The 27,132-nt window shown below is 44.3% G+C and overlaps 1 protein-coding gene across 1 annotated transcript in view; it reads left to right on the top strand.

The window, feature by feature from the left end:
• Positions 1 to 382: 382 nt before the first annotated feature.
• LOC109988318 (neural-cadherin-like) overlaps positions 383 to 27,132 on the top strand; it is a 111,175-nt gene continuing 84,425 nt past the window's right edge. Inside the window, exon 1 of the mRNA XM_020639767.3 lies at positions 383 to 1,865. Coding sequence (XP_020495423.2) covers positions 866 to 1,865 — 1,000 coding nt within the window. The 5' untranslated portion in view covers positions 383 to 865. The remainder of the gene's footprint in view (positions 1,866 to 27,132) is intronic.

Here is a 27,132-nt window from a genome sequence, read left to right on the forward strand (position 1 = left end):
GGGCGACAATGTTAATTTGAACTCTGCTTTGCATATATCAGGGGCTGCAAAGACGTATGGAGCTGTGCAGAGCAGGCCGTCTTACATCATCATGTTTACACAGTTTAACAGCCCAGATCCTATCATTTGCATTTATATTGAACCATTTTCCAGGCTTTTGTAGTTTCTTCAAGCAACACATGACAGACAGCATGATTGTGTGGGCACGAGGCTGCAGAGATGCAGAGCAATGTGGGAACTGTAACCTAAACTTTGGAGAGGACTGATGAGAAAGAAGGGAGTTAAATCCGGAGTAGATGTTGTTGAGCAAGGCAGCCCTGTTTGTCACAGTACTGGGAGGCTGGAGATGTTTGACTCTTGACAGATTGGGACAGGAGCATATGTGTTTTTTTCTCTGGACAGAAAGATGAGCGATTTTCTCTCAATCAACACTTCTTAACGCTGAGAGCGGATTTGGGTTGCACGGTGTCAGACAGGAAGCCTCTTGCTGCGTGCGCACGGGCTCAGTCAGGCGGCTGTGCACAGGTTTGAGGCGGGGACCCTTCTGACCAGCACACTGGGTGGGGTTCACCGAGGAGCTCCGTCCCCGCGCGCCGCCACGCCCCCGCGCTTGGCGCTGTCCGGCGCTGTGGTGCTGAACGCTGGGTACGTTCAGAGCCAGCTGCCTGCAGCGCTGTGGCCGTGCTGCATGGAGAGGAGACGGATCTCTCAGGATGAAGAGGCGTTAAGTTCAGAGGGCTCTCCTGAAGGAACGGATCGTGGGATAACTATGACGGAAATGTGTCTCAAGTGTTTTTCTTTTCTTTTTGATTGATTTTCTCCCAGCCGCGCTGAGGCGCGTGGAGGTGCTGAACTTGCCACCAACATGATCTGGGCTGTTTTTTTATGCTGCATTCTGACGCCTGCTGCTGGATATCAAACCAAGGGTCGACTGCCTTTCTTTCACGGGCATGTTTTTGAGAACTCTCCGACGGCTTCCAAAGTAAACGGACTGAGCATTCCGGTGAGGCGCATCGACGCGCAAAAATGGTGCCCGGTCTCCGGAATGCACTTCAAACTGTACGGAAACGGCAGCGAAGATTTCCGCGCCTTCGCCCACCACAAGAAGGGGAATATTTTGTTAAAAACTTGCAGGGTTCTGGACAGAGAGGCTCGCGCAGAATACCTGCTGAGTCTGGCTCTGTGCTGTCAGAGCTGCGTGCCGGAGTCTGTCGCCTTCGAGGTCGCGTCGGTAAAAGTGGACGTGTTGGACACCAACGACCACGAGCCCACTTTTCGCAGTGCAGACAGCGTGCACATAACTTTAGATGACACGACACCTCTCCGTAGTGTGGTTTACAGGCTGGAGGCGGTCGACGCTGACAGCGGCAACAACGCAGAGTTGACATACATTTCTGTCCCCAAAAACGGCAGCTTCTATGTGGTGCCGAAAACGGGCGAAGTTTTGCTTGTTGACTCTATCCTGGGGCTCCCTTCTGAAGTCACATTCTGTGTTTTTGCCAGAGACCACGGGTGGCCCCCCCTCACCAGTAAAGGTGTAGTGGTCACCGTGTCTCCTCAGAGGTGGGCGACGCGTCCTGCCGAGCTAACGGGGTCAGGGAGGGCAGGACGGTCACCCAGGGCATTGCTCGAGCCTGGCACGGTGGTTTCCCTCAACGTGTCTGAGGATGCCAGCGTCGGCTCGGTCATAACGAGCCTGAGCCCCAGCAGGTTCCAGTCAGCCGCCTACGAGCTGATTTCCCCGGAGTCTGAGAGCTCTCCGGTCAGCGTGGGGCGCGAGAGTGGAGATATCACGATCAGCAGGAGACTGGACAGAGAGACAGAGCCTTTCCTGGAGCTCACTGTTAAGATTCAGGATAAACGAGGTGTGTAGAATATTCCTCCATTAATCCGCATTTAAGTTAGGTCATGCACCCCTCCCTTATCTCCCCGGGCATTACTTACATTGTGGTGGTGATGCCCTATTTTAATGGAATGCTCCACATTACATGCTCATGGTAAAACTGAGCTGCCATCTGGACACCTCAGCCCTCATAAGTGGAGCCCCTCAGCAGGCCTGACAGCTCCATACATCCAGAGCTGTCAGAGTATGTGCAGCACAGGCTCATTCCACAGGTGCCTCATTACCATGTGTCCATCCAAACACCTGAGAGCTCAAATAATGCAGCACTCAGGGAGGAGGTTTTTGTCTTAATGCATTTCAATATTTGTCTGATGTGCATGAGATGTTTCAGCTGATTGAACATTATGAGCTCATTTGCAGCAGAGAGAAGTTTCTCAGTTTATGTTTAAGGACCTTTGTGCGCTGCTTGAATTATGTCCTTGATTGACATAGTTTGCGAGTGTGAAGTTGTTTTCAGAGCTAATCCTGGCAGAGTGGCAAACCTCTTCGATCCTCTCTCTCTCTCTCTCTGTCTCTCATCTACTGGCATTACCCCTCTAATCCTTCTCTCATTCACTCTCCAGTGCCAGGGATTTGAAGTAGCACTGCCACAATCAGGCAACCTCTCCGATCTTGGAGGAAAGGTGAAACATGTGTGTGAGACTAGCTCAAGTTTTGTTTTGCTCCTCTGATAGTTCGACTCCCAGCTTTAAAAAAAGACGGCAACAAAACCAAAAACAAGGAATCATGATGATTTGCTTTGTAATTGAGCTGCACAGTGTGCAGGAAACAGTGTGTGCTGTTTTCATTTGAATTGCCTGGCGCTGTTACATTGCACAGCATGCTCAGGATTGTAATTGCATGCCTGATTGGGACACATTCTTGCTAAGGGGTGTCTGGAGGTTTTTTAGGGAGAGCAAAAATAGTCTGAATTCTGATGGGTTCCAATCCCCCCCCCACAGATGCATGTAACAGAAATGAGCCGCTCTCTCCTGACAGATATTCAGATACCTTCCTCCATTTTACCTCTCACCTGCAAAACTCTCCTCTCTTGATCAAAGACGTTGCATGTCCTCTATCCTGTGACTGCAGATTTCCACACAGAATCCTGACGGGCGGCGGGGAGGACAGGCCTTTCTTCTGCTTGTCTCATCCCCAATCCTCCTATACACATGTCTGAGTCCATTTTTTTTCATTCTGAGATTTAACCTAATCTCCCACGTGAATTTGCCTCCTACCGCCGAATGTGTGTCTGCTTGGGTGTTACGATAAATTCCTGGTTTGTCTCAGAGATAAAGGAATGAGCTCACAGACACATCAGAGAGAGAAAAGGATGAGGGAGCTGCTTTGTATCAGTGTCTTTGTAGGTGTTGGTTTGTATGCAAGTGAGAGACTGCGTGGTCGTACTGAAACTGACCCCAGGTACACAAACAACAGTTCTAATAAGGCCCCATGCGTTTCATCGTCTCAACTTATCTTCGCACCGTGAACTCTCTGTAGCACGGAGCTGTCCGCGGTGCTGACAGTCACCTGCTGAATGTCAAACAGAAAGCTCTGTCAGGCAGGCAGCAGTCTACCTGCGCTTCAAAGCAGAACCTCTGTTTGCCATACAAATATTTATTCACACGTGAGTGCCAGACAAAATAAAGAGCTCACTCACACAATCCGACGACACAGCATGACAACCCAGCTTTCAAAAAAACAACAGAACCAGAGCTGGAATAGTGCTTCCCAAAGATAGTTACAAAGGTCTAGAACTACCTGTACCTCTCCGGGAAGAGTTTACTGCAGAATCTCTGTAGGGATTCTTGTTCCTCTGCCGAGTCTCCCTTTCATTATCTCCACACCTTCTGCACACGGAGTCACTTTCATTCTGACACTAGAGCTGATGAAAAGACCTGCCTCTGGTCCTTTTCTTCTAAAACACTAAAATGGCTCCTTCCCACACTATTATTACCTCGATTATTGTGCCCGAACGATAGCAGAGAAAAATATGCAACGTGCAATTACATTGCTCAGTATTACGTATTACAGCACAATGAAGTTAGTATATTTTAGCTTTTAGGGTTGCATGATACCAGAGCTTAACCTTAGATACATTACTCATAAAAACCCAAACAATATCTATACCTAATAAGATACCATGGCAACAAAAATAGAAGCCCTATGCTGCCTATATTTGGTTTGCTTCCAATTATCAGACATTGCAAGCAACCACCTGCACACAGTCTAAATTGCACAAATACATCGACAACTTTTCAGTACAGAAACATTGCAGATGTGTTTGTGCAGCCTAGACAGTGTGCAGGTGGCTGCTTGAAATTGTTGACGAATGAATACCTCTGCTACTCCTGTTTTATGGAACAGATGTAGATGTGCTACTAAAAAGGTACAACTGGTCACTCATATAATAGAGATGCATCGTTTTAAAACACATGGTGTCAACAAGAATCTAGAGGTGTTAAAGTATCAAACAATTTGAAAACCTTATCATCTCTATCTGTTCTTCATGTTAAACATAATATCTGTGTTGGCAACTTTTGCATCCCTGCACCCAGTTCATTTAGAAAATATGTTAAAGGTCACCTATTATGCTAAATCCACTTCCCCATGTTTGTCTAACTCTAATATGTGTCTCTAGTCTGTCTACAAACCCCCCAATGATGAGAAAAGTCCGTCCTCTCCGTCTTCTATGTGCTCCACTTTTCAGAAAATGTGTGCTCAAACAGGCTGTTTGGAGATTTTCCCTTCATGACATCACAAAGGGCAGTAACCCCTCCCCCAGGTGGGTGACACTCCCACAGCTAGGTGTTTGTTCTGCCCTCTGAGTCTGCCTTTTCACCGTAAACAATAGGACATGGAGTGAGAAAGCCCGAGACACCCAAGCCCTTCCAGAGAGGGGGCGTGGTCAGACACAGCTCATTTACATTTAAAGCTACAGACACAGAAACAGTCTGTTCTGAGCAGGGCTGAAATAGAGGGGTTTATAGACATGATCAAATACAGGATCAGAGTGGATTTAGAACAAGACACTTCACACACATGTTTTGAGGAGCTCTGAGACTTATTTAAACTGGTTGAAGAGGAGGAGAATATGTGACCTTTAAAGGTGTGTTTTTTCACCACTGAATCAGCACTGATTCATCTGAAGGTAGCTGATAGCTTTAGCAATAAATAGTGTAAAAGCATGGATGTTACACCCAGGCCTCCATACTGTAAACGTACGCACTTTGAGAGAGAAAGGATTTATCTTTTACATAAAACAATTTGTTGTATTTGTTGTGATAAATTCAGACTTTTTGCAAAGGGTTCATTAGGAATACTCATATTGTAATAACAATGAAATACCAATTTATCAGCTGCGCTACGTTTAGCACTGTTAGCACAGATCAGTGTGTGTGTGTGTGTGTGTGTGTGTGTGTGTGTGTGTGTGTGTGTGTGTGTGTGTGTGTGTGTGTGTGTGTGTGTGTGTGTGTGTGTGTGTGTGTGTGTGTGTGTGTGTGTGTGTGTGTGTGTGTGTGTGTGTGTGTGTGTGTGTGTGTGGGGGAAGACGTGATTATGAGTGTGAAGTGCAGTGAATGTGTTCATTAGGAGCTAATTTGGGCGTGAAATGCTAATCACAGTGGTGCAAGTTTTTCTTATGTTAATAAGTTTGCTGTGGTAACACCGTTATGATTAGAACCATCAGAAGAGCTGATGTTTGGAGGAGATTAAAAAATCGACTTTGACACTGAGATATCTCAGATTAATTATTTTGGCACACAGCAGATAAAAGGGGGGGGAGGGGTGCTGAAACAGCAGAACTGGATTACTCTCAGCGGGGGTCCGTCTTCATAGAAACAGTTACCTGAGAGAAAATATGCTTACAGGAAACACTCATCCTGTGCCTCCGGATGTGGCCTGTTTGAACTCTGAGCGCTCTTTTAAGTCCGTTAAATTATTTTATGAGCTTTAATTTTTGAAGTGAATGAATAATTAGAAGGGCCATCAAACGATTACTTTTTAAAATCTGGATTAATCGCTGAGATTCAGTAGTTAATCCTATCACAAATCACATTTTTAATGGCATGTTGGAAATTCTAATATTTTGTATTGCAGTTTTTTATGCTTTTATTTTGTACTGTCTTAAACTTAGGGTACTTTACTTCCTGTTAAGATACAAACCTGCTTTTGTTTTGAAAGAAAATAAGGAACGTCTGGTTGATCAAAGGTTACAGTTGGTAGAGATGGTCGTCTTTCAACTTTAAGGTCGAGGGTTCGATCCCCTGCTCCTGCAGCTACATGTCCGATGTGTCCTTGGGCAAGACACTTAACCCCAAGTTGCTCCCGCTTCGTTGGCGGCGTGTGAATGTGTATGAATGGATGAGTTAATACTGATTGTCTCTTTACACAGCAGCCTCTACCATCAGTGTGTGAATGTGTGGTCTAAAAGTGCTTTGAATAGTCAGAAGCCTAGAAAAGAAATAAACAAGCTCAAGTCCATTTACCATTTTTTAAAATTAACTCAACCATGGAAAGAGGAACTTGTTTTAGATTGAAAAAGAAATGAAAACAGACAAAGAGAACAATAAAGAAGTGAAATATTTGATGTCATCAAATGCAAATTACTTTAGACGAAGGCGCTCGAAGGATAGCTTTTTTAAATCGCTGAATTGTCATAGTTTGAAATTCCACTATTTTGCATTTCAACACTACCAACTCATTGCTCATAATTTTTACTTTTATGACAAAATGTTGACTTTCCCATCTCGTAATTATGACAACGTCAAAGTGTATGACTTTGGTCTACACTCCCTCCCGCTATACTCTGCCAATGAAAGGCGTCTGATCCAACCTTCACAACAAGGTCCTCAGACGCTAACTAGACTCTTCTCCTCTGTCACCCCCGGTGGTGGAACGAACTACCAAACTCCATTCAATCTCCAGAGTCCCTTTACACCTTTAAGAAAAAAAAAGACCCAGATCTTTATGAACACCTACGACCTTCATGATGATGATAACAATAATATTTAGGATGGTTTGGATGCCGATTAGAACTCTCAAGAACAGATGTCGAGGTTTTGCTCGGCCTCTGATCACTTCCTGTCAGCTCCTCTGGTCACTTCCTGTCAGCACCTGTGTGTCCAATCAGACTTAAAGCTGTTTGTCTGCACTTCCTGTCATTGTTTCCTCCTCTCTAGATCCTTACTTGCGTTGTTCTTACTCTCTGATGTTTGTATCGTTATATAAAAGCGTCTGATAAGTGAATTGTAGAATCGCTCTTGACTCGTCAACTGAGCTGTCTGAGAGTCTTTTCAGAGGTGCAGTGTTGTCGTTCTTTTCCGTCACTGCGGCTGCAGGGAGACGCTGCGGGGGACAAATATTCATGTGGTTTAAAGAGGGAATGCGTTTATTCTGGACCGAATGCGTTGATGCATACGGCCCTGATAATAAGGTTAAAATGTGCCACACAGGAGTAAAGTGCCGAGAAGAGTGCGCTTATTTTATTCAGGAGATTCAGTTAGTTATCCATTTATAAACAGATTCAGGATTACTTCTTAAATTCTGCTGCTGTTTGTCTGATCTGATTTGTCATTGTGTGATTGACACTTTCTGCAGAGTCGGCTCGTTACATTACAAACTGTCCTCCTGCTCTGCATAAACAAACAGCGGAGTTACCACTTTGGGATTATTCTTCTTTACTTTTCGTTTCTGAAGCAAATATGTTTCTTTATTACATATCATCGTCACAGCGCTGTGATTCATTACACCACTTATTTTGTAATTACAGCCCCAAAGTTCTGAATTACTTTCTCTTTTACAAAACAAAACAAACATGTTCACTCTATTTCTTGTCCTTTAATTACACTTCTCTTTGCTGATGAAGAAAACAAGGTTTTGTAACTCATCATCGTTGGAGTGTGTGTATGCGGATGAGAAATGGATTACATTTGCAGAACTATTACCTTGTTTGCAGAAGAAGAAGTCTGCAGCTTTGGGCCCCGTGATAGTATGCCTCCTTTCTCCTTGACTTGATCCCCTGATAATGTTGGGGAAATATTTACCTTCTAAACTATATTCAGTACAACAAAAATCCCTGGAGAAAACAAAGACATGATATTTCTCTGACATTGCCTCTGCGTATCAAACCAGCAGCAGAGGAAGGAAAAAAAAGGTAAAAGCAATGGAAGTAGGCCATGACTCATGAATCACACCAACTGGTTATGTGCTGTTGTTTGGAGGAGAGGGAGTGAGGGACCTCTCCAGTTCTTCCTGTAAAGGATTTCTGCTGGCCCACAGAGGACGTCACTTTACATTTGGATTGTTTGGGATTGTTTGTTTTTTTTGGCTTTTGGTTGTCCCGCCTGAAGAAGCCTTTTCTTTGCACCCAAGAAGGAATCTGTTAATGGTGTTTGACGTGTTAGGAGGAGTATTGAACGAGTGGCTAAGTCCTTTGTGAGTTAGAGTTGGGGGAGTGTGTTTGTGTGGGGGTGTTGGAGTGGTTTCTCAATACCCTTTAGGTGTCTGTGGGCAGGGTGGCATTTAGCTGGTGGTAATCACCTCTTCTCAGCCGGTTTTGTCAGGAAACCTTCCCCTCCTCTCTCTCTCTCCGTCCTCCTCCCTCTTCCTGTGTCATAGCTGGCATCTCGCCTCATGCTGTCTTTAATCCAATTTCCCCATTCAGACTTGCCCCCCCCCACCCCCATTGTATTTGCATATTCCCCTTATGATGTGAAATGAATTGAGAAGAGACCCTATCTCGTTTTTGTTTGTAATTTCTGACTGTGGGGCTGTTTGTTTGAGTAGAAAACAATTTCACAAAAAGCTGTCCGCATCTATTCAATTTAGAAACAGAAAAAGCCTGTTGGTGCTTCTTTTGGTGTGTGTTAATCGTCAGTGTGTGTGATGTGCAGATACTTTATTCATGTCTAGTTGTGTCGATGTGTTTGTGCATAAGCGAGTGCTAAATGCTGTGATTGTCTTCTCACTATCCAGTTTGCCTGAAGCTAAGATTCTCAGATTTGTTGCTTGTGACGACGTGCTGTGAAGCTGCAACACGCCTGCAGCACATGATTCCTGCTCTGTGGTCTCTCTGATATCAAATGGATGTGCGTAAGCAGCATCCCTGCAGCCTTTGCTTCTCTACAGTCCTAGCATGTATCCAAAGCCATGTGGGAGGGAAGGGGAAGTGCTTTTGCCACCGTTTCATTTGTATTTTTCTCAGAAGATGGGCTTAAGAGGAGAGAGAGAACAGAGGGGGGAGAGGCAGGGAGGCAGCGGCTTTGCACGTGAAAGAACGCTTTATTTTTATCAAATGAAATATAATAGAAAAAACTTTATCGTCCACGTTTTGTATGCAAACGGCTGTTTCTGACCTGTGTGTGCAAAACAATACTTTCATTTAAAACACAAGGTGACACTTTTAAAACGATCAAACACACTTAAAACACACCATACACATAATAAACACACCTGCATTAAAGGAGGGCACCAAGTTAGGAATGTGTTCTGTGTTACTATGAAGTGTTAAGAGCAGATTACCAGATTCAGCTTAAATACAGTACTAGTGAACATTGATACTTTTTCAATACCACAACAAAACAACCGAAGTCCTGGATACTCAATTTTTGTTTTAATGCACAAAACAATTTGCAATGGGCAACATTTCTTTTTTTAAGTTGCTGTCATATTTGTGCAGTTTAATCAGCGCCCTCCCTCTCTCTGCAGCTGAAGTTAGCTTCATAAGCTAGTTAGTAAGCTTCGGTTCTTTTGATACTATCGATCAATAAAATAACACAGATTGAATCCTTTTCAACACATGGTACAGTCAAGTATTAGAGAAGTATCACAGTGTACACATTTTAAGAACTTTTAAACGCACAGTATCTCAATCGAAACAATAATGACGTCCAGGCTGGCGGGGAATCATGGGAGTGATTCTCTGCTACTCCCACTCCGATGAAAACAAACTCTGAGTTGACCGTAGTCAAGACCATCGGGCGAAACCGACCTGAGGAAGAGAATATGTTTACAGATGAGCTAATGCATCAGAGTATAATTGAAATCATAATAAGTGGACTTGAACTTGTATAGCACTTTTCTAGTGTCCTGACTACTCAAACACTTTCACACCGCAGGTCACACCTACACATTAGAGTCCATCAGTATAGCTCATCCATTCGTACACATTCATACGCTGATGAAGCAGCGGGAGCAACATGGGGTTAATTGTCTTGCCCAAGGACGCATCAGACATGTGGCTGCAGGAGCTGGGGATCGAACCCTCGACCTTCCCGTTTAGAGACGACCGACTCTGGCTCAGTTTACATTACCTTTATATCACAGCAGCACATACAGCGACAGTACGGCAGCTTTCAGTAGGAGCTCACGCTTCCTAATGCAGCGGCTTTTGACGTACCAGCTGGTGTTTCCACGGCAACGATAAACATGTTTTGTCTATCATGGCACCCGCCACGACAAGACACAATGTTACAACTTTTTCTCTGTTGCTACGACGATTGTGGAAATATCTCCCTGATCACCTGAGGGCCCCGCAGATGAAAACATTTCTCAGACCCTTTTCTTAGATGTTGTTTTCATGCTCATGTTTTTAACTCTGCCTGCTTTTACTAGGGTTAGGGTTATTGTTATATTCTTACTTTAACGTGTAGTATGAGGTAGCAGACTGACTGTATAAGGACGGACGTTGCTGCTCCACCTCCTCCTGTTTTCACAAGTGATGGCAGAATACACCGAAGTGAGGGCGGTGACATCTTATGCAGCTGAAGTCATTTAGAGCCAGAGTCTTGGAGTAGACTGTGCCGCTGTTATAACGCCCTAAAACACACATTTAACTTCCTGCTCAAAGGTCAAAGGTCCCTCAGGGTTCAGTCCACAGCAGAACAGATTCACGAGTCAATTTAAGGCAGACATTTACAGTTATGTAAAGTTTAATGACTCATGTGTTAGTTGTCGTTACGTTTCCTCTCACCGCACCGCAGGAGCCTCATTCTTCAACGGAGCTGTCAATCATGGCATTTTATTCCTTTTTATAGCATCAAATAATGAACTAACTCCAAACTATTGAGAAACATAAAACCAACTTTAATGACCAAACATTTATCTGACGTGTATTGTGATTGTATAGTTTGATCCATGTCCCGTCTGTTAACATGGAGGAGGCGGGGCTTATCACCTTTACTGCGGCCAGCCAGTAGGTACTTGCTTCCCTTTTTGGGAGCTATCATGTTTATCTTTTTGTAAAGTCAGTGGTCCTCACTTATTAAGATATTTTATGGCAAACTGTTTTTGAAAACGATTTTTCTCAGCACAGAGGACTTTGTACTGTTGCCCTGAAGACGGAAGCTGGAGGTCAGGGGTCATCAACTAGATTTGTACAAAAGCCAGCTGTTTTCTTGACAGACACTGCGGGGGCCGGACTTAAAATTCTTGCACATGATCCATAAATTGGTGTCACCTACTGCAAGTATTTCAGCCTTGGGATTTTATTTTAATGTGTGTTGTCTAAGTTCATTCATATTCTGGGGGCCAGATGAGGATCACTGCTGTGGGTGTGGATGTCGTGGACGGCTGTGGTCCTCGAAAATGTTCCCACTCAGGCGTTGGACTGCCTTTCAGTAATGATGGGACAGGTGAGTTCGTTTGCAGCTCATGATTGTGCTGCTCAATTTAACCGCATAGGAAAGCTTTGCCTTGCTTTTGACACTGAGGTGCTCATACCTTGTTACGAGGTTAAAAGTGAGCATACTAAAGGGATGCAGAGTCACTATCAGGAGCACAGAAAGGTCAGGGCAGGGTGTAATGCTGGGAGCACAGTCACACAATGTGGCTTTAAGGTCGGGAAGGTTAAGTGAGGCGAAGTTTAGGAACATGAGTCAGACTGAGAAGGTAAGACAAAGTTGGAGGCAGAGAAAGAAAGAAAGACGAAGTGTGTAAATTTATGCCTGTGTGAGATTGTTTTTTTTCCCCTCTGTGGCTATAAGCCTCTCAGAAGATAAGAAAGGGCAGCCAGATCACAGGCAGGGAGTTGTATACTGCCGATGAGGTCGGCTTGGTGAAACATAATTGTCAGATGCTTATAGGGCAGGAGAGAGAAAGTGTCCGTGTGGCAGGAGGGGAATGAGGTGTGCTTGTACTCCAGCCTGTAGTGGGGAGTGGATAGCTACAGGGCGAGGAAAAAATAAAGTACTGTACAGCGGCGAAAAGGGCAATGTGTGCTAGTATTTGTCTGGAGATTGTTTGAGGGCAAATGGAGTGAAGACGGGGAGAAAAGTATGACTTGCCCTTTGGAACGGCATAAAGAGAGAAGAAGAGAAAACAGAGAGATAGAAAGACAGAAACAAACGGACTACCAATGCTGTCGTTTGTCCAGGGATTGCTGCGGCACAAAAAAACACAAAATTAAAATATTAAAATGACAATGACAGAAACTGCATTAAAATCAAGGAAAACAGAAGCAATTTGTGGATCTCTGCTTTCAGAACACCTAGCAGAGGGAGGAAGGGAAGTTTTTTGTGTGTGTATGTTGATGTCAGAGCAGAATATGCTGCCCTCAGTTGCCAAAAAAAACCACAATTATAGATGCACAGACGTGGAATCGGCGAGTATGCATATGTCATTCTGTTTACACAAGCAATGTATATCTCATTAGAGCCGACACCTACGCTCAGGAAACTCATAAATTACACAAGTTTGTTGTGTGAGGTGTAGTGGGAGGCTGCATATGTCGCAGTGCTGTGAGAACACTCGTGGCGACAGGGAGTTTTTATCTGGCCGAGGGTCTGCATTATTGATGCCTATTACCACAGACATTGTCAACTCCAGACTGCACGGAGGCAGCCGCTGTCAGGTAAATGTCTTGCTGACCTCCAGCAGCACAGACTCACAGAAAGCCTGAGTGCATACCTGGTGTCTACCTGTGTGATAAATGAGCCATACTTGCACATTGTAAGACGAGCTTATCACCCACTGAGAAGGTTTTCTCTTATTAAATATAATCCACGACTCGCCGGCACCAGCTCTGGGTTTAAGTTTGAGGTTTTTGTTGACGTAATTGAATTTTCTGCTGCTGTGTTTGCAGTGATTGTCTAAATTTGTAATGATTTGAAATGAACAGAGAGGCAGTTTATTTTCCCCCGTCTGAATGTCCCCTCCACACCTGCCACTTCCCTCCCCTCCGTCGCTTTGAAACTTTTGTTTCAGCTCCACCTTTGCATGCTGGATCGCCTCTCTATGCCATTTCCCCTGAGAGCTGGATTGATTTTGTGCTATTGATTAACCAGGAGCTGTTTTGCTCCCAGTCACAAAACATCACTTTAAACAACAATTTATATGTCGCAGAATAGGCTGTGACAGACTGTTGCTGATAGTTTACAAAGTCGCACAGGGTAGGTGTGTGATTGAGTCCACAGGCTGATAGAAGCGTCCTGAAGCACTCTAATGAATCAGCCTTTCCGTCAAGCCGCCTGTAGGCCTGAATGAGCCGGGGAAAATTGGAGCTAGCGCCAGGCTAAGCCATGGGAATTCAATGCTTGTGCTTATTTATCTATTTGGTCTTGAATTTCTCAACCTTTTGTACCCAAAGGTCCAATTAACTGAGCATAACAATGGTTGCAGCTGCGCTCCCGGTGGCCTAAGGAGGCGCCGATAAACACCCAGGACACAGACAAGTTTGAAAGCTTTGCTGGCTGAACTGTGAACGAGGAGATTTTTAATGCAGGAGAAAAAGATCACATGGCTGGCAAAGTCGCCTAGTGAGATGTTTTGACACGCCATGAACTTTGCTTTAGAGTAAAGTGCAAAAACTGCAGAAATTGTAGTAATTGCGCGACACCAATTTGCAGAGTGTGAGTGCGGCTTTTGTTGAAAAGATGAAAATGACTGCCATGCAAAAAGGAGATGGTAGAATGAAGAGAAAGGTTTTTTTCCTCTGGTATTTTAGTCTGACTGGAAAATCAAAAAGACTGTGGAAAAGGCAGGGGAAGTGCAGCTCGCATTGGGAAATGTGTTTGAAAATGATGTCCATCTCATGGTTCAGTTATTTAATCAATTCCAGGAAACAAGAAGACAGCCTGCATCTCCATCACAGCCAGAGGGCGGCTGATTACGAAAGCAGGTGTCTTTGATGCAGAGAAAATGTGGTACCTCTCAGGGCTGATGAGCATCCAGGAGAGAGGGAAGGTACACGGGCAGTTATAGATGGATATTTTCTTGTATTTTTCTGTGTTTTAGAGGGAGAGGAGAGGGAGACATATGGAGAGAAACGCAATAGAAGATCTGGAAACACAATGGAGGCCACACAAAAGACAGATTTTTGAATCTGATGTTTGATAATGGAAATTGTGGACTGTCTGCTGTGAGCTTTTCTTACTTTCCTTCCATCCAGTTTTGGACATTTCTGTTATTTTTCCAGCAGACTGGGCTCATGTGCCTGTTCTCTGTGAAGCATGCGCGTGAGGTTACCTCCCCCCCTTCCCCTCTTACTGCGTTCCAGCCTCCAATTTGTTTCTGTTCTTGGCGGAACCAGTGAACATGCATGGCTTTCTCTCCCAGTCTTTCTCTCTGCCTGGACAGTGTAGGGCTTAATTCTGTGCACTAATCAGACCATATGGTCTCCACAGTCTTGTGATGTGCGGAGAAGATGGGGCAGGGATGCTGCTGCTGTGGCGTCGTTAGTGGTGGCAGCCTTCGTGGAAACACAGAGACACGCACCACTGCCACACATTAAAGATCAAGATCTGGAGTGCACAGACTTAGCCCCCGATAAACCCCGTTCACCTCAAACGAGGCCGAGGAAAGGATTGTCAAAAAACAAAAAGGACATTGGAGGAGACAATTTTAAGTTTAATGTCGCTGAAGTGCATATTTTCTGTTCTGTTTGACATTTTTCACAAGTTATCGACTCGTAATTACTGCTGCCCTTTCTGCCCTGTCACAGCAGCTTCTGTTTAATCGAGTCATTTCAATAATTAATTGTTGGAGTGTGCTGAACTCGCTCGTGATGGATATCTCTGACTGAGAAATGGCTGCGTCTGTCAAACAGTAAATTGAGGATCTGTCCCTAAATGTTCAGCGATCCCTCATGAATAATCACACGCTCTGAGTTACAAATGAAGTGAAATCACTCAGCCTGTCTTAATATTTGGATTGAGTGCAATCTGACCGTATATTTAAATTAAACCCCGCTGATGGAGCATTTCAAATCATTAATATGAGATCATGCAGTCTGGATCTGTAAACATTATCACAGATTTAGGGCATTAAAGTTGATTAATACGCTCTTCACCACATATGTTACATGTAATATGATAATATGTACATAATCATAGATATCCGGTGTGTGCGTTCCTCTGAGAGCGTCATTGTGATGAATCGTGATGAGGTGGGGGAGTTCACACTCGCTCTCTCTTGCAGACAGTGGGTGATAAACATTGATCTTGTTTAATCTTGCCGGCCTGCTGTTAATGACGGGAGATGATGGTCCACACAGGACAGACTGCTCTCTGGATTAGATATCTAAATGAGGACTTTATCCTCATCCTCGCTTCCTCTCTCCCCATTACCAATAAGCCAAACCGCGCTCACATGCTGAGCTACATTTTAATGCATGTGTCTAGTGTGGTGTGTAGCATGCTTTGTGCACATACAGTACGTGTGTGTGTGTGTGTGTGTGTGTGTGTGTGTGTGTGTGTGTGTGTGTGTGTGTGTGTGTGTGTGTGTGTGTGTGCAGCGCAGACAACGAGCAAACCGTGCTGTTCCATGGCTGTGTTGTCATGCAGAAGTTTACATTCGAGGGGCTGAATCCATCCTCGCTCTAATCTGCTGTTCTCCCAGGCAAATAAATCTGCAATGTTCAACACGTTATTATAGCGTTGCACAATCCCAGACAGTGATGGGTTGCTCCCACAATACCACCCTCTCTGGTGAGTTAAACAAACACAGACCCAGATTCTGGTTTCAGTGATAGATCAATGCTGCCTGCACCCATACACTGTGGCTTGTTTCCTATTAAACCTGTGCAGCTCCCTCTGTTGCTTCTGCCTGGCCCTGCTCTTGCTGTGTGTGTGCGTGTGTGTGCGCGTGTGTGTGCGTGCGTGTGTGTTTATGCTTGTTACCTTATATATGTGTTCCTATGGAAAGATATCGAAAGGGCTCCTAAGACAACCTCCATCAATCACCAACTCAGAAGCAAATGGAGAGGAGGATGGAGAGAGAGGAAGGAGGTCGCCACAGGAAGCAGCATTTGGAGAAAAAGCAGACAGAGTGGATGAATGGATGGAGCGGCCCGGCTGGCTCTGATTGAGCTGGGTACTGTAGTTTATATCCTTTAGAGATAAGACTGGGGAGCAGTGCTCAGCAGCTTCCTCCCCCTGTAGCTTGAACTGAGCATGATAATAAGAAAGCGTGAATGGGGCAAATTGAATTAATGCCGCAGCACACCATAAAAGCCCTAACTATAATGCATTTTAAAATCCTATAATGAGCAGAGAGCTAAAATAATTTCACACTCCAGTGAAGAAGATGGCCCTGTAACAGATTTGGGGCCGGGCTGACACTGCTGGGGCTTTGTCATTTAATGTGACCCTAGGTGCTAGGTCAAAATGATACTTACTCTTACTCCCAGCAGCTCGAGGCAAACTCAGCCAACTAACTATTCAAATTCCTGCAACCAGTGCACGGCTAATATCAGAGCAGAGAGCGTCGGCTGCCTGCTGATGTCCCGCTCCGGTCAGTTTTACAGTCTCGGGGTAAAACAGTTGCAGAGAGGGCACATCTGCCATGAAAGTGCTCCCTCATTACTCTCCATTAACAACCCATTCAGTGATGGGGACAGTGCTGGGAGTTGGACCCCATCCCGCTCTGTGTCCACACATGTGCACGCTCAGATACACACTGAGATAAAAGGCACAGATGTGTGCTTCTGTGTGCGCACAGGGGGGAGAAACACACAAAGTATTTTTCACTGTTTCCCGCCCTCACATGCTCTCAGCTCTCCCATTCTCATCATTAGAGTCTTACTGTCATAAAGCTGAAATTACCTCTCCATCATCAAACCACGGAGAGGGAGAAAGATGGCTCTCTGACACACACTAACACTAACAGACGGGTGCTGATAGAGACTAATGACCAAATGAAAGCCTCTGGTAGGAGCAGTGCAGCTTTCTGACTGGAATGGAGGAGGGCAACAATCCTTATTTCCTCTCTGTTCATCTTCTCTGCTCTTTTCTTCTCCCTTCTTTTGTCTCTTGAACTTCTTCGGCATCAAACCAAACCCACTCCCCTTGGATCAAAGTTTTTTTTTTTTTTTCCGGCAGCTCTTTCGGCTTTCTTCGAACTCCCTCTCTCTTTCCAGTTAACCCAAGGCAAGTGTGAGCTGAGGGGTGCAAAGATGCTTCTCTCTCTGTCTCTTCTGCTTTCAACTGCACACAAACACTCATGTACACACACAGCTACTTTTACACACCAGTACACAAACAACACACACACTCAAGAATGCCACACTGACATCACATCCAAACATACAGTCACACTTCAATTTCACACACATGGAAGCCCACATACACACAAGGATGCTCAGAGAAGACCCAATCCAATAAATCTTGAATTCCCTTACATCCACAACACTCATGAGGACAGTATGGAACACGCTCATGCTACACCTATGAGTCGGGAAAACATACAGAGCACATGTTCGAGTAGAAACACAAGCCCAGAGCAATTTGCAAAGCCCGGCAGGGAGAGGCCGAACAACAATTTACGTGTGTTTACTTTAGATCTGACTGAGAGATTGCTCTGGAATATTCCATCTTGCAATGTTGTTTACATTAACTCTCCTCGCCACCTTTCCAAATGACTTGTCTCGGCGGTGAACTTGTGCGACAGGGTGTGCATGTGTGCCGCTGCACGTCCGTGTCATTTGCAGTGCAGTGGGCTGGTGGGTGGGAAGGTGGGTGAGTGCACTATGCTCTGCACTGTACATATGCCTGAGTGTGTATTATTCCTACTCTGTGTGTTTGGACAGCGGTGACATTGTTCCAGCGCAAATTTGAGAATAGAAGCATACTTCACCGCGCCATCTAATTATGTGCGATATCACTGATAGTCGTGAAGATCCAATACTTGACTACTAATGTAGTGTTTATGTAAATGTGATCCTCGTACCTGTCTGTGCCGTTATTCCCAGCTTCATGGGATCCCACACACTGTCACATCACCTGAACACACTTTAATATCACATCAGAATACCCACAACAAAGCTTCAATCAGTTCTTCTTCTTTTGCACCTCAAAAGCTCGAGCAAAACAGAGCTGATGGTATCACTAAAACTGAGAAAAAAAGACGATATTAGCTTCTTTGATTTCTTCTTATTTCTTCTTCTAAACTGTCCTTAAAGAAGCTCCCAGTCTTCATAAATCTAACGAATCAGCTCCAGTTATAGATGTTTTTTTCAAAGACGGTTCTGAAGAAAAGAAAAAAAGAGGATCAAGCAGCTGCAATCAGGAGCAGAATTCTTTGAAAACACTTTCCTTAAAAATGCTAACAATGACGCCTTGTTGTCTTGAGTTTGATGCACCGCTGAGAAAAGAATCATCCTACATCCAACCTGTCGCTGCTCTCATTACGCTGTAGGACGTCTGGTGATTTGTTTGGATCTTACGATCCTGTTGGTTGTGTAACTTGTTTCATCCTGAGAATTGTAACAATACACCCAACAAACCATACGATTCATATTGCCTCCTACAGACTGTGACATTTTTGCAATCTTTAAAAGGAAGAATGTGCAACTTTTTGATCCAGTAGATGTCGCCCTTGAGCACTAGCATGAAACAAAAACAAACTGCTGTTTGGCCACACCTCCTCCATACTGAAGCCTCCGCTCTCCTCCAGAGACACACCTCCAACCCCCCTTCACCTCCGTTCACACGAAGTAGTTTCAAATTGGAACGCACCATAATTAAGCGCAAGCCGCAGAACAAATTGTCCTTGTCTTGAACAGCATTGTTGTGTTAGCAGGCTAATGTTAGCGCTCTTTAGTTAGCTTTTAGCTTCACATTGCATGTAAATTAACACAGAATGTCTGTGATCTAAAAACACTAACGTGACATCCAAATAATCAGTGAGTATGTTCTTCTTCTTCTCTCTAGTCCTTGACAAAAACATCTTTTATACACAAGGGGAGGAGCTGACCGTCCCGTCCATGTAAACACACCTCTGACAACAACACAGCCAGCGGGACTCGAGCTTCTCACTCATTGTAGACAGTCATGACTCAGAGACACATTTACACAGGATAGACTTGATTTACGATTTATTTATGAGTAACATGTCGCACATTCTTCCTTTAAGTTTATTACAGCCACTCTGCGTGACGTGGATCTCATTATGTTTGGTACGAAATACATGTACACTGTGAGATGAAGAGGTACCTTTGAATCGTAGGTTGCGAGGTCATTAGCGTCATCAGTGTGCAGCTGAGGTGGCCATGCCATCAGCAGAGAGCGAGCTCTTGCCATAGTGCCGTTCACAGTGGAATAGAAAAATACATTTACATACAAAATACATTTGGAATGCCAGTGTTGCAGAGAGCTTGAGATAAGTCACGTTATTGTTAGCGTACTATTTCGACAGCTCTGGCGCCTGTGTGGTCGCGCTGATTAGTGCGCTGTTTCATGCGCTGTTTCATGCTACATTTCTATTGGGTGGTTAACTGACACTACTGATCGTAGAAGCATTCACATTGTGAGATAATTGTCCTGAATTTCTGACATTGTAAGATATTTGTCAGAGGCCACCTTTAGTCCGACCAGTCCTGATTGATCCTCTCTCCCAGAGCAACGTAGGACCGCCATTTTGGAGCCTGGACCACTGATATGACCACGAGTGATTGTCTATCTGGGCAGCTTAGAATTGTTCAGTCTGTAGCCGGCTTATCACGATCACGGGTTGATGATACAGTAAAAAACTGGTGGTTAAAAACATACATCAAAATAATGTTTTTGTCTCATTGATTTGAATTGTGTGACGGAGGATTAGGGCGATTTACATTTTTTTTTTTTTTTTAATTTCGAGATTAAACTCAAACGTAAATTAACGAGTTCGAGACCAGCCTGCGCGAAAATGATGAAAGTAGAACATTTATTAAAGCCTCAAAAATGAACAAAAAGAGCATGATTTAATAAAGAGGACTCAGAGAGTCCTTGTATTTAAGAGATGTAGTTTATAGCAGAGTGTTTTCTATGAAATGTGTCGGCCTTTGTCTCCCGTACTCCAATCTAAAATGTACTCTCTTTTCATTCTGACAGTACATGTTGTATTTTTCTTCTAATGAGTACTCATTGTATGAAATGTAAGGACATGGTCTTCTTGTGTGACTAACACAGAACCAGGGTGCTTGGCACTGCATGTTTAACGAGTGTAACATAAGTTTTAAGTGTGAGCAGTTGTTATCACAGTCATACCTTAAGGTTTCTCACCCTTATTATTTATATAAGAGACCCAGTTCTTTGTTGAGATTCTCCTACAGTACTAGAGAGCCTTTCACTCATATCATATTCAAACCAAACTTTCAATCCAAATATTTTCAGTCTGCAGTCTGCACTGTTTGCTCGGGACTGCTGGAGGGTTTGATTCAGCTGCAGGGGTGTTAAAATACGATGTACGGGATGCAGACGTGGAGGGGTCTGCACCAGGGTTTGATTGACAGCTTTCACACCAGCACAAACTCACCGCAATTAACATGGCAATCAGACTCAAGTGCATTTTAACCGAACCAAACATGTTTCGGTGTAAAAACAGCTTTAGAACGGGTTCTAATTAGGGATCTTCAGCCTATATGTTATCGTCTCATAGCGACCCCCTTAGCCTTGTAGGCTATATTTTAGTCTTTGCTTATTTTGTGTTACATTTAATGTTGTACTTTTGTACATTGAGAGCACAGTTCACCACAGCCAAATTCTTTGTGTGTGTGAGCATAAATGGCCAATAAAGCTGATTCTCATATTCTGCTTCTTTGATATATCAGCAAACTGGATCAACACGTCTACAGTTTTTTGGATTTAACTTTAGTCTTTCCACTTATAGCCTTAAAGAGTAGAAACATGTCAGTGTCTTTGGACTAAACAGTGCACACTATTTATCATTTTGTATTCATTTTAGTCCTTATTGGGCTGAAAATGACACGGCAATAGAGAGAAAACTGTATTTTTGTGGGCCAGCATAGAAGTTTGCATCGCCAATGCGGTCTGTCTAAAAAAGCCAATGGGATTTTTGCATCGGATTTTGGATCATTGCAGTAAATAAGCTCTGTGGGACACACATGTTTATTATGCTTTCATGTTTGGTTCAGAAAGATAATATTCACATATGAACGCCACTTTTATACTGTGGCTGGGAGGTGTCAGGCGAATGCATTTACAAAAAAACACTTGGCAAACTCCACAATACAAACGCAAAGGAGCCACAACACGATCACAAAATGTTCATGAAAGCTCCACCCAGCAGTCACAGAGCTGAAACATTTGAGTGTTTTTTTTAAGGCCACACAGATCCATCATATTCATCCTCATGTGTCAGATGTTAAACTCAGTAAATGCCCGGTCGATCAACACTCAGAACAATTCTCCTCGGATGCAAAATAACGCCTCTGTGTTTTTTTGAAGACAGCTCGGCATGGTGGGAGGGCAGGGGAGTGTGGTAGCGTAGCAGGGGGGCTATGTCAAGAACTGTTGGGAAGAAAGTCTGCACGGTTACATGAATCAGTGATAAAATTAGATTGTATTTGGTCATCTTTTAATAAAGCTGACAGTTTGAGGCCTGCAGTATGAAAGAGGCTGTTTAACCGTGTGATTAATCTTTTCTCTTCATTGCAGCACGCCATGTCCAAGGTAAACGCGGGGTGAGAAGAAACAAACAGTAGCAGAGAAATGTCAAGAGAGCTAAGTGACAAAGAACGAGTTCAGCCGAGCGTTTGTACCTTGAAGCCGCTGACAGAGAGCGCATGCATGTGTTGTGATCAACACGTTCTTTGTAATGAAGCTAATGTGAATGTTTGAAGTGTTTTCCATGAAGCACAAGCGATTGTGGGAAAACTGTCATTGTCATTGCCGGCTTTCAGACACTCAGACACGACTTTCAGCCTCGTATTGATTATATACAGTCAAAGGCAAGGATCAATTAAGTGTCCAGAGGGCGTGAGGAGGCAGAGAAATAAAAAGTTCATATATAACGGAGTGATGTGTCAGGTTACCAACCGTAGCATACTGTTTCTCCTCACACACAGCTCTTTGTGTTTTGGACCTCTCCGCCTGACATATATAACAACATGACTCCACGGTCGCATGACGCACGCTCCCTTTAAGAGGCGGCCAAAACGCTGTGTTTGGATGGAAACAGGAACTGACTCCATTGACAGCTGTTGAGAGCTTGAAAGCTATGGAGCTATACTTGTGTTAAAATGGGAAAAAAAGAAAAAGAACATTAAAGGTCTGGAAACAGATTTTAAGGAGATGCTGTGAAATTTCTGCTTCGGAACAAAAAACCTCTCTCTGAAGGGTGAACATGTGCTTTCTGATCATTTCCGATGACTCAGAAACATCCATCAAGTCACTCAAACTCACTCTTCATCAAAAGTACAACTACTGAAGAGCTCCATGATGCCGGATTAAAGGGTTTTGAAAGAAGCATTCCCTCAGTGCTCCATCTACACTATAAACTTTAAATATTAATGGATGAAGAATTCAGAAGAGAAGATTCAGTGTGTGCCAGTGATGACAATAACTAATCAGACCTAATTGTTTTTTTGTACCAGGCTGTAAACATGGTAATCTCTGATGTAAAAATGGCTTTTTTTCCAGTCATGTGTTTTTGACAACCGGTGTTCCTGCAGCCAGCCTCTAGTGGACACTCAACAAACTGCAGGATTTTGCACTTCCACATTGGCTTCATTTTTCAAGACCGGAGGTTTCTGCTTGGTCTACACCCACCCCCTCCCCTCTGTGTTCCATCATAAGCCACGCCCCTCACTTAAATGCACGAGCGCTGTTGCCCCCGAATCAGACCTCAGCTCATCTCTTGCATTGTGTAGAAACTACATCGTCTCATGTCTCATTCAGCGGTAAGTAAACTCACAGTATAAACTCCATCATGACGTGCTTTGAGTGTGGGCTAGAGCACGCAAGAGGTAGAGAGTGAGCAGGGAGACAGGGAGGCTGTGATTGGTTCATCAGATTGGTACCTCGTGGCAGACATTGGTCAAAGTTTTTACAGGCTTACAACTGCTACAGATGATGGAATTTCTTATTTCCTTTTTCAGAGAATATGAGTTATTAATTTCTGTCAGGACCTAAAGACAATTTCAACCAAAATCTTAAAAAGGATCTGGAGGAGTTTACCAACCCTGCCTTTACCAAAAAACTTCAACTGTTTAATGTAATTTAATTTAACAGTTTTCTGCCTTTTTCTCTTCTTCGAGAGCACCAGTCGTGCTGAATTTTGCAGAAATTATCAAAGGACGTGTGTGTGCGTGCGTGCGTGCGTGCGTGCGTGCGTGCGTGCGTGCGTGCGTGCGTGCGTGCGTGCGTGCGTGCGTGCGTGCGTGCGTGCGTGCGTGCGTCAGTGGAATTGTAACAATGATCTAATCTCTAAACCTTTGAGCATCAAAGCATCAAAAGGGAAATGGGATCTTCTGCTCATTTTTGTATTTAATTCTGTCTCATTTGATCAGCGTGATATTTCCAAAAGTGACTTAACCTTTTACTCATCAGACTCTTTAGTAGAAATGCAACGATACCCTCAGAATAATGACAGTAGCTGCCCCGGTATCACAGCTCCGATCGGACACAGAGCAAGGAGGATGTGGGTACACGACAAGATCCGCAGGAGACAAAAAAACAGGGAACATCATCACCTTGTCGACAATATTAGTGCTTTTCTGAAAAGTTAAAGAGATTTTCAACTTGAAGCGCTCAGAAGAAGGACGCTGGGTGCCGCGCCTTTTCTCCGGGCATCCTTCTGTAAACTATCTCTCCTCATTGGGAACAGTTGAAAACAGAAGCCGGCACTCAGAAAAAAAATGGACACAGGCCTTGATGCAATAATAGAGATGTAATATTTTAAAGCTCCCATATTCTCCTCACGTTCACCTTCATGTTGTCAGTCTGTGAAACCTTTAGAGCAGCTTTACATGATTTTATTTATCTGATAGCGGCGTCAGTAAGATCCTGCATTTCAGCCTCTGCCTGAAACGGTTTCAGCTGCTGTCTCTTTAAGGCCCCCCTTCCCACATGCCCACTGTCTTCTGATTGGCCAGCTCTCTGGAAGCCTACCCGGGGGCAGAACGCTGCAGGGCTGCCATGGGAGGGCTGCTCTCCAGGTGCTGGGAGAAGAGAGAGTCTATGTAAGAGGTTTCAACGGCTTATGTAGAGGTTTGAAGCTGTCTTGTGAAGTTCTTGGTTTCATATCGGAGAATTATCAACAACAAGCCGTTTAGCGCCCTCTGCAGACTGATGCTGGGATTACTTCAACATACGTCAACCTCATGATCTGAAACTTTGCCCACGTGGGACACTATATATGAGTTTTAAAATGTTGATCAGAATAATAGGTCGACTTTAAAATGCTCTAAATCATCTTCTGTCTTTCACATCTTGTGGCACGATGTCTGAACTTCAGGTATTTTCAAACAGAATCTCCTGTCAACACAAAATGCTGTTTGCATGATTTGACTGAAGTTTCTGGACTGAATCTTGAAATGTTCAAACAGAAGAAGAACGAGTCCTGTTTTCAGTCCAGACATGACAAATTCACCTCCTCATCTCTATCGCCAGCAGGGGTTTGATGAGCCATTTATAGAGTGACTAATGTTCATGTCATTGATGTATTTTTGCTTCTCCTCTTCTCTGTCTGTTTCGCTCCAAATGATGTCTGGTCAGCATGTTGTTCCAACATGTTACAGGCAACGTGTTGATGTCGAAGTGACACTTGTCCTCAAGTGTTCCCACAAATGTAAATGTGCCAAAATCTGAGTTTTAACACAATACACCTTCTGCAATTGTTTTCTCTTATGGCAGGTATTTTAACCACAGCACAGATGGGATTAGTAAAGCTCAATGTATGCCTACCCACCTGCTCCGCTCTACCTGTGAGCTCTTTGTGCATTTGAAAAGTTATTCAAAAGCTAGAGTTAGTGAGCTGATGGTACAAGTGTGGCAGAGAACGCTCCCTCATGTACTCCACCGGCGTTGTCAAGCTTCTTTCACACGTGATTTCCAGAAATTGCCTGGACATACGCGTCACCTTCCCTTTTCACACACGTGCCAGAGGGAGACTGTCAGTGTCAGACACATTGACACTGCTCAAAATACTCTTTATAGCTCAGGCAGTGGAAGGCGCCTGTGTCGAGTGAAGGAGGAGGAGGAGGAGGAGGAGGAGGAGGAAAGGTTCATTTAGTCTCCTGCCTGAACTCTGCATTTTGTGCATTTTCTGCTTTTATTGGAGAGATAGGACAGTGGATAGAGTCGGAAATCAGGGAGAGAGTGAGAGGGGAACGACATGTGTGAAAGGAGGCACACATGTCGGAGGTTGGATTCCAGCCTGGGCCGCCTGCTTGGCAGACTACAGCCTCCATACATGGGGCGCGCGCACTAACCACTGCGCCACCAGCGCCCCTTGGCAGAACTTTTTGGGGAAAGATTGAGCGAGTTGGTTCTGAACTATAAGCAAACATTTGATGTTACCTTGCCTGGGCACAGAGACGGACAACTTCAACAGAACAGCTGAGCGAGGCGGGAACTGAATGTTAGTTGTTTGGAAGTGAAGGTGGAGGTCCATTTGAGACAGCACCCTCTAGTGGTTACATTGTTTAATGTCCATCACAAAATAAATGAGAATAGATTTTATTTCTAGCACACTTTTCCTTGAACACAAATCTCAGAGTGCTACAGAATTGAGTAAACATAATCATGAATCTAGGGTATGTGTCGGTTCATATTTGTGCTGAGCCGAGAACAGGGCAAGGTTGCGAACTGCAGCCAATAGGAGGGCAGATCAGATCCCACAAACAAAACCAAACTCAGACAAATCGCCAGACGTTCTGTTGGAGTGATCGGCTGCCTGTTTGTTCTCATTCTTGTGATTCTCGGTGCAACTCTCCCCAACAGGCTGTCAAATTGCTCCCTCTGAAGCCTAAAGTTCGCCTGGAAGCCGTCGTTATAAAGATACAGTTTCTGAACGAGCCTAAACTTCCCCGAAATCCTGTCGCTCCCCGAGGATTTCATGAACACACACCCTCTTCTAATTTGCCGCTCATCAACTTCTAGTGGACAGATACATTGTGTATCTTAAGAGTAGCTACTTTCCCGACTATCGTTTGGGTTGCCTAGCAACTTGTGCCCAGGATGGTCTCAATCCTATCTGAAAGCCCCTTAAAGCAGAGACAGTCCGCAAAGTCGACGTAATTGCCCTGCCCACTCGCTCGCTGTGACTCTTCCAGACCTGCTGCATCGACACGTTCTCACATGCAGCCCACCTTGGTAATAAGACATTTTCAGGACGGCGGTGCATGTGTGAAAGGGGTTAAAGTCAGGCAGAGCATGCCCCTGTGTGTTTTGGGATGTGGCTTTCACATTCTACAGACTGATAATCCTAAAATGTAGCTACTCAGGCCGTTCTTTTAAATTGCAAACCTTAGCTTTAATGATGGGAACATTTGATCTTTTCTAGTCAACATGGGGTTCCTGTGTAAGAGACACACGATGTTCTGCACAAGTTGTGCTCCTTGTTTTGAATTCTTTTGGCATAAAAAAACAATCTGGGGATGTTGTGAATACATATTTCTGGCTTTGCACCACAAAACACCCAAGTTGTCCTTTTGCTTTCTGCTTTAGCTTGAGAGCTCTTGCTTGTATGAGGGTGATGATGTGTGTATGTGTGGGCAGTGCATGCAGCCTTACTGACTGGGGTTTAAGCCTTGGATGGAGAATCTCAAAAAAGCAGAGTGTGATGCATGCGAGCCCTTCAGTAATGTGCAGCCTCTTATCTGGCCTTGTGCGTCTGTGGCTCTGCAGAGCAGCAGGAAATGTGGGTTAGGTGGGGGTGGGGGTTAAAACGTGGCACTGTATCTTTTTCTTCTTTTTGAGAAACATCATGGGAACCAGGCTCATTCAGAAATCCACCTTTTTTCTTTTACCACCTACCATGTCGCCGTTTTTACTAATTGATTCCCGAGGTTAAAGCTCATCATGCATCCCGTAAAC

The sequence above is a fragment of the Labrus bergylta genome, chromosome 7 (genome assembly GCF_963930695.1).
Source record: "Labrus bergylta chromosome 7, fLabBer1.1, whole genome shotgun sequence".
In the NCBI taxonomy this organism is placed as follows: Eukaryota; Metazoa; Chordata; class Actinopteri; order Labriformes; family Labridae; genus Labrus; species Labrus bergylta.